Source organism: Rutidosis leptorrhynchoides, chromosome 3 (assembly GCF_046630445.1).
Source record: "Rutidosis leptorrhynchoides isolate AG116_Rl617_1_P2 chromosome 3, CSIRO_AGI_Rlap_v1, whole genome shotgun sequence".
In the NCBI taxonomy this organism is placed as follows: domain Eukaryota; kingdom Viridiplantae; phylum Streptophyta; class Magnoliopsida; order Asterales; family Asteraceae; genus Rutidosis; species Rutidosis leptorrhynchoides.
In genome coordinates this window covers 606368583-606377325 of record NC_092335.1, presented here as the reverse complement: position 1 = coordinate 606377325, position 8743 = coordinate 606368583, and the positions used below count along the sequence as shown (strand labels likewise).

Sequence of the window (8743 nt, the reverse complement as noted above, 5' to 3'; positions counted from 1 at the left end):
TGTTTTTGTTCTATCGGCTCAAACAAGCAGCCACCATCTCGTCTTTAATCATCATCATGATCATTGTAACATCATCAACGAATATCATCAATTCGTGATATCATCATCATCATGTACATCACAATCGCCATCATCACATCATAACATCATTATCATCATCATCTTCAATAACATATACAATGTTCATCATCATCTACCTTTCATCACCATCTTTATTAGTCGAGTTATCATCTTCTTTTTCTCGTCATTCGCATGTAAATTCTTTACAGAAACAGCGAGTAATAGAAACAAAGTAGTAGTAACAACAGCAACAAACGAGCAGTGAAGCAATTAAGTTGCAGGTTCACTGTAGCAATGGGTTAAGGTTTGGTTTGAACAAAATAACTGAAGTAGAAGCAGGAGTCTTGTAGCGAGGTCAATCAACTAGTAGCAGCAGTAAAAAAAATGGTGGTGGTTTTAATCGAATAAGAAGGGTAGAGAGAGATGGAAGAAAGAGAGTGAGTGAGGTTGAGGGTGGCAATGTATTAAACAGAAGGACAGCTGTAGTCAAACGATGGAGTTTGGGTCGATAAATTTACAAGTGTAACGTAATTGATGGTATTTTGGTTGATGGTTCACATCAACAAAAACTTTGGCGGTTTTGGATGCAAAAGATAACAGTAGTAGATTCCTTAGCCGAATCATAAAGCCTTATAGCAGTATCATCGTAGAAGATAATAGATAAAGAAAATAATCAAGTAGTTTGTTGATCTTCGAATAGCAGAGAAAGGAACAAAGTATATATATATATATATATATATATATATATATATATATATATATATATATATATATATATATATATATATATATATATATATATATGTATGTGTGTGTGTATTTGGTTTATGTTTGTGTGGGGGTTGAGTCTAACCGAAACAATAACATCACAATTGATATTCATTCGGCTATCCTAATGGGAGGAAAAAAATGAAAACTGTGGTAACTGGGAGTTGTGATTTAAATGATTGGTGATGTGAGGAAAGTGAAGGAAAAAGAAGTGGGTTTTGTAACTCATATATGTATTTGTATATTTATTAAATTATGGTAATGGAAGTCAAACATAGTACCTATATCATTCACACAACACAGTAATCTAACACAGTAATCTTAGTTGATATCTCATAATTACGGATGAATTAAAAGTGGAACACAGTAGTCTGAATTACAAACTTGATAATTGATTCCATTTGTTGTTATACGTTCAATCAATGGAAAAAGTGGAATCAATAATTTTAATAATAATATTATAATATAAATTAATATAAACGTGTAATAATTTAGCCGTCGCCATTTACGGACTAAATTTCACTCTCCGTTGTTCATTAGTGGCGGATAAAAGTCTTCGAAAAAATCCCAAATTTTTAAATTAACTATATTTATTTATTTTGGTCATTATGGTATAAAATTCGATCCTTAATTTGTTAAATAAAAATTACATCAACTGTCCCTCTCATTTATGGGTGAAATATAAAAAGTGTTAAAATTTAACAAGTAGTTCCTAAATACATTTTTTAATAGGTCTATAATTTATTTAACTCATTTTTGGACCACCGCTTATTTTAAAATTACATAAGTTTGAATTTAACTTGCTTAATATCAATTGAAATATTAGACGAGTATTACAATCATTTAATAATTATATTTAATATACCCTATACAAATATTTATATTTATTTTTATATGTATACACATTCATTTACAAATAATGGTTCGTGAATCGTCGAGACTGGTCGAAGGTCAATTGAATATATGAAACAGTTCAAAAATTTTGAGACTCAACATTACAGGCTTTGCTTATCGTGTTGAAATCATATAAAGATTAAGTTTAAATTTGGTTGGAAATTTTCGGGTCGTCAAAAAAAACTCAATCTAAAACCTAAATCTAAACCCTAAATCTAAACCCTAAATTTCTAAACCCTAATATCTAAACCCTATAAACCCTAATATGTAAACCCTAATATCTAAAACCCCAACATACGCTCGAAAAACACGATAATTATTATATATTTATTCTTCGGGCGTTTTCCCACCAAAATAAAAACATTTATCACATAGTGTCTTTATTAAATGTTCATATTTTCATCCAATTTATAATGTTCGTGAACAAAGTTTTTTTAAAAAATGAAAAGAAAAAAAAATTGTTTCCCCCCGCTTCCCCCCGACTGGTTACTTCCCCCTTGATCCTACCACTATATATATATATATATATATATATATATATATATATATATATATATATATATATATATATATATATATATATATATATATATATATATATATATATATATATATATATATATATATATATATATATATATATATATATATATATAGGGCTGCGATCCAGCGCTAAGCTGTATGTCCAGCGATAAGGGGATAAGCAGCTCTACGTCGTCGATCTTGTTATCCTTCTCTCATCGTCGCCGTTCTTCCTTCTTCCCTTGTTTTATTTTCCATTCAAGGTAATTTACAGAGGTAAGGGTATTTTTGTCTTTTCCTTTTTATATTTTTCTTTTTCTTTTGTATTTTATTATTTTTAAAATTACTGATCCGTTAATTCAATTTTCAGTTGTTTTTTTTTTTTTTGATTCATTATTCGTCGTTCTCTTCCTTCATATTGAATTCATTGTTTCATCGTCATCATCCTTCAGTTTATTGATCTTCAATCGATCGTTTTATATTTCATTCTGCGTCATCTACCTCAATTCATTCAATGGCTTCCTCATCCAATTATTCTGCAGTTGATTCAGTTTCTTCGATGAGTATTAATCATCCTGTATCTCCTAATGTTTCTGGAATCGATATCGCTGATTCATCAGGTAAGTTTTATAATTATTTAATTTTCATCTGTTACTGTTTTATTTTACTTTTTCTACTATCATTCATTGAATGTATGTTGTTGTTTTATTCTCAATTTTATAGAATCCAATACTGTTTTCATCAATATATTATCATACATTGTATGTATGTTATTGTTTAATACCTATACAATATGTGTTTTATCTTTACATGTTATCATACATCAGATGCATTGCACTGTAATACAATACTGTTTTTATCAATATATAAACATACATCATATGTATGTTATTGTTTATTACCTATACAATATTTAATTCTCTTTTAGATATTATTATACATCATATGCATTTTATTATTTTTATCATTATATTAACATACTTCATATGTATGTTATTTGTTTAATACCTATACATTATTTTGATTTATCGTTAGATATTCTCATACATAAGATGCATTTTACTGTAATACAATACTGTTTTTATCATTATATTAACATACGTCATATGTGTGTTATTTTTTTAATTCGTATTCATAATTTATGTTATCATTCTTAGATCTTATCATACATCAGATGCACTTTACTTTTCGATCCAAAAATTTTGTTACTTTTTCATGTTCTCGCGTTACTTATTATGGTACCTCATATGTATGTTTATATTTTTTATTATTCTTACTTACGTCTTTTTTCTTTTACAGATGTTCTGAATGCTTCCCCTATTATTGATGAATATAATCATATACTGAGTTCAGTTGAGCATCGAACTCCAAATGGTTCTAGGTTATGGTTTCCAGTAGTTCCTGATGCATTAAAGTCTGTTGTTGATTCTGTTTATTCTTCTTATGATCATTGCTTACGTTTTTATGAGAGTTATGCTGAATTTGCTGGATTTGATGTCAAGAAAGCTTCATTTAATACGTTGACTGATGGTACTATCAATTACGTTGTGTTCAAGTGTATCAGGTCGGGTGTTCCTAAAAGATTAGCTGTTGATACTCTTGTTAATGAACCCTGTGTTGTTTCTAATCATGTTGATATATCGAAAAGGAATTCAAGTGTTATTTCTAATCATACGGAGGCTGTGAACAATAAATCAAAACGCCAATCTAGGAAAGGTAAAGAAGTTGTTGATAATCAGGTTAATGATGAACATTCTTCGAATAAACCTCCTAAATTTGCTAACTGTAAGTCTTCAACAATTAAGTGTGGTTGTGAGGCTAGTCTAAGGTGTAAATATGAAAATGGTAAGATATTCATTTTCAAATTTTTTGAGGGGCACAATCATAAGCTTGTTTCTGAAGCTAATAAGAATTCGCTGAACAAGAAGAGAAAGATGCAGTATTTTGATATGAACTTTGTTCAGGATCTTGCTTCGAAGTCTAATATTGGCCCTATGCTTGCTCATCATATTAATTGTGATATTAGTGGTGGTTATGATATGGTTGGTCCTACTAATGTAGATCACAAAAATTTTAGGCGTGATTTGCTAAGGCATATTGGTGAAACTAATGCTCACATTGTCATTGAAAATTTGCTTAGGAAGAAAGAGGTTTTGCCTGATTTTACTTGCGAGTATAGATGTGATGAAGAAGGTTGTTTAACTGGTGTTTTTTGGGTTGATCAATTGTCTAAAATGAATTACAAAGAATTTGGTGACATTGTGTCATTTGATGCAACATATGGTACCAATAGGTTTTTTTTTTTTTTTTTTTTTTTTTAGGTTTTTATTTGAACTTGTTTTTGTTTAACATTCTTTAGTTGTATGTTAGCTCTTAATATTGTTTTTTGTATTGTTTTTTTTTTTTTCAGGTACAATATGAGATTTGTCCCTATCACTGGTATTGATAATCATAAGAAGCTTGTTATTTTTGGTGCTGCATTGCTATCGCGTGAAACTATTGATTCGTACAAATGGTATATTGACTGTTTTCTAAAAACTTTCTCTAATGAACCTGGTTTGGTTACTACTGATCAAGACCCTGCAGTGTTGGAAGCGGTGGCTAAGAAGTTTAAAACTGCAAAACACAGATTATGTATGTGGCAGATCAGTCAGAAGTTAAAGGATAAGGTAACTTTTATTTTAAAGAACATGTAACGTTTTATGTATATTTATTTTATTTTATTTTTTTATCATTCATCTCCTGTTTTTTATATTTTCTTAAATGAAATGGTAACTTTTTATTCGTTTTTTTATTATCATTCATGTGTTGTATTTTAATATCTATTTGTTTTTTCAATACTAAGTTATTTTGATTTTGTTAATATTCATATGATGTATCTTAATATTTTTTGTTTTGTTACATTTGTTTTTCAGGTTGGTTATGTTTTGTATAATAATAAAGTTTTCCGCAAACGTATAAATTACATATTTTGGAACAAAGAAATGTCTGTATCATCTTTTGAAAGACATTGGAAGTCATTAATTGAAGATTTTGAGTTAGATGGTGCAAAGTGGTTTGACGATATGTATGCAATCAAGGAGATGTGGATTCCTTGCTTTTTTAGAGATGTACCAATGAATGGCTTAATGCGAACATCCTCATTATCTGAAAGTGAGAATTCGTTTTTCTCTAAATGCAAAAATAAGCATTTAAATTTGGTTGATTTCTTTTCTAGATTTGATGCTGCCATGGATAAGCAGCGTCATAATACCAGATTGATAGATTCTCAAATGGAAAGCAGATCTATTAAGTGTAGAACTGTTAAGTCGATCGAGCTTCATGCAAGAGACGTGTACACTCCCACCTTTTTTTTGTTAGTTCAAGATGAAATTTTTCAATCTGATAAAATGTGTTTTCAAATAAGTTGTGTTGCTGATGGTGATGATGAACTTAAAAAGATTATTGAAGTTCAGGAAAAGTTCATTCCTCCTCGTAAGAAAATGATTTACAAGGTTAGTTTTTTCATTTTTTTTTTTTGTTTGTTTCTGTTATTTATGTTCCTTTTTGTTTTTGTTTATATATATATATATATATATATATATATATATATATATATATATATATATATATATATATATATATATATATTCCCTCAGATATCTCTTCATTCTGTATCTGGTGAAGCACATTGTTCGTGTCTGTTGTTCAACCGTGAAGGTCGTTTGTGTCGTCACATATTTCATGTTTATGAAATTAATGACATTTTTCAAATTCCTAAACAACACATATTGAGGAGGTGGACTAGAGATGCATCTGAATCTTAGAATGTTATTATTGCTGGTGTTAATTACCATTCTGATGCCTACATGATTATCAAACATCTTTTCAATACATTTAGGAGAGTTGTTTCTAATTGTAAGAATGACAAAGAAATACTCCAGCTTTTTAGTGATAAGTTTGATGGCTTTGTTAAAGAATTTGCACCTTCCATCCCTGACCAACATTCTTAAGTTACAAAGGTTCAACAAATTGAGAATGTTTTGGGATTTTCAAAGCCAAGTAATGTAAAGGTTCGTGCTCCAGTTGTCGTTCCAAACAAAGGTCAACGCAGCAGTAAAAGGTACAAAAGTGCTCGAGAAGTGGCTGCCAGTAATTCGCCTGTAAATAGGAGAAAGTGCCATCGTTGTAATGGGATTGGTTGATATGGCCAAAACATACGGTTTTATTTGTGCGGTGTCGTTAGGATGCAACACGTCAGAGTTAGCTACCACAGGGGCGTAATGGTTTTATCATTTATATTTAGCTGGGGTTCCTAGCTATAACTCACCTATTTGTCTTCCTTTTAACGAGTAAGTGGTAAATATAACTCAGGTTCGTATTTTTGTATGTTTGCTCAGTAATGTGGAACAAAAGTGCCTATATAGTTAACCCTAGTGACAAGAGGTGATAGATTAAGATTAACTCAATAAAACAGTAATTTGCCTATAAAGGTAAAGATAGATAGGTATGGAGAATAGGATTCTGAAGGGGAATTATTGCACGAGTTTAACTTCCTAGGATAAACACTAAATCTCAGTCAACTGGGCAATGAACCTAACTGATTTGTCACTAAGAGTTTAGGCCTTGAAGATTCTGGCTAAGACGGATATCCCTACTCCCAACGTTAACCTAAAAGGCATAAACGACCTTATGGATAGAATCCTAGGTACATGAACAAAGTGGTATACCCAATAAAGGAAAGTCTCAGCTTTTCTTAATCCTAGTTGGTCTAACTAAAGCAATATCCTACCACTTAATCACTATGCTATGCCTTAACATTAACAGATGTGCAATCTTAGATATTCTAAGGTACTGCTAATTGGAATATAGGTCTCTCCTTTGCGATTACTTATTCAACCCCGGATCATCTTACAACATCTCAAGAACATTGATTCTGACGCGAATCAGGCTTTTGAGTAAGCTAGTGTTCACTGAACTCTCTGTTGCTAACTCTAATCACAACCTAAATGGGCAGCTCTTCTATGACGAATAAGTGGTTATTCGTACGTAGGTACTATATCCCTATTGTGACGTTAACCACACATAACTACTTACCTTGTATCCTAGGGTTGATCAGGTCCTAATACTAGGTTATAGCCACGTGAATAAGCGGAAAGGGTGATTCATAAATTAAACTTCTAAACCGTCAAGGTTTTAGCATAACAGTATGATAAGTTTCAGAAAAAGTATTCAACATGTAATAAACATTTGTCACAGATAGATAATCATGCAAGATGAAAGCAACTTAAGATAGCAAGATAACTTCATTAAATTAAGGAAAGCGTTCACCGTTTATAGACGAGATCTGGACCATTACAAGTGCTGACATCCTCTAGACCGCTCCTATTACAATCTTCGGCGTTCGCCTCCGGGTACTTAATTTCCCGCTCGGAGGTGAGAAGGCCTTGAAAGCTCTAGTGAGAGAAAGTGTATTGTAGTGAGAGAGTGAAGAGAGGTGTGTGGAAATTAGATGACAAAAAGCCCTTAAATAGACTTGAAAAATGCCTGCAAATGGCTGGCAGGCCGTATTTGGCAAGCCGTTTACTTGGCAGGCAGTTTATCGAGCCCGTTTGCCTGACCGTTTGGCAGGCCATTTGCCATACTGGCAAGCCGTTTGGCAAGTCGTATGGCAGGCCGTTTTTTGTGCCTGGTCAGCCTCGATTCACTGGATCGTAACTTGATTTCTTATCTTTCATCGTTTTCGCTCTAGAATCTTCGTTTTACCTCCGTTTCTCTTGATTCTTTTTGTATCGTCTTCGTAATTACTTTATCTACAAATTTAACCGAAAAAGCGATTATTTTGCCGACAAAGTTTTGAACTTTATGCTTTTGGGACTCAATATCAGGGGTAAAAATATGACTTTTTAGCCGATATCAAATATCCCACACTTAGACTTTGCTTGTCCTCAAGCAAACTTTCGAACTTTAAACAGCGAGGACTTTCAAAATGTTGTAAATATATTTTTCAACATACTTTGATATATATATATGTATATATTTTTTATAGGTTCGTGAATCGACCAGTGGCCAAGTCTTACTCCCGACGAAGTAAAAATCTGTGAAAGTGAGTTATAGTTCCACTTTTAAAATCTAATATTTGGGGATGAGAATACATGCAGTTTTATAAATGTTTTATGAAACAGACACAAGTAAATGAAACTACATTATATGGGTGAATGATCGAAGCCGAATATGCCCCTTTTGCTTGGTAGCCTAAGAATTAGTAAACCGATCTACTAATTGACGCGAATCCTAAAGATAGATCTATTGGGCCTAACGAACCCCATCCAAAGTACCGGATGCTTTAGTACTTCGAATTCGATTTTATCATGTTCGAAGGATTTCCCGGAATGATAGGGGATATTCTTATATGCATCTTGTTAATGTCAGTTACCAGGTGTTCACCATATGAATGATTTTTATCTCTATGTATGGAATGTATATTGAAATATGAAATCTTGTGGTCTATTATTATGAT

At 31.6% G+C, this 8743-nt stretch overlaps 1 protein-coding gene across 1 annotated transcript; it reads left to right on the top strand.

Moving 5' to 3' along the window:
* The first annotated feature begins 2758 nt into the window (after window positions 1-2758).
* LOC139902221 (protein FAR1-RELATED SEQUENCE 5-like) lies at window positions 2759-6236 on the top strand. The gene is made up of 5 exons (XM_071884868.1): window positions 2759-2864; window positions 3544-4537; window positions 4655-4913; window positions 5160-5738; window positions 6168-6236. The coding sequence occupies exons 1-5, from the start codon at window positions 2759-2761 to the stop codon at window positions 6234-6236; spliced, it is 2007 nt and encodes a 668-aa protein (XP_071740969.1).
* The last annotated feature ends 2507 nt before the right edge of the window (window positions 6237-8743 follow it).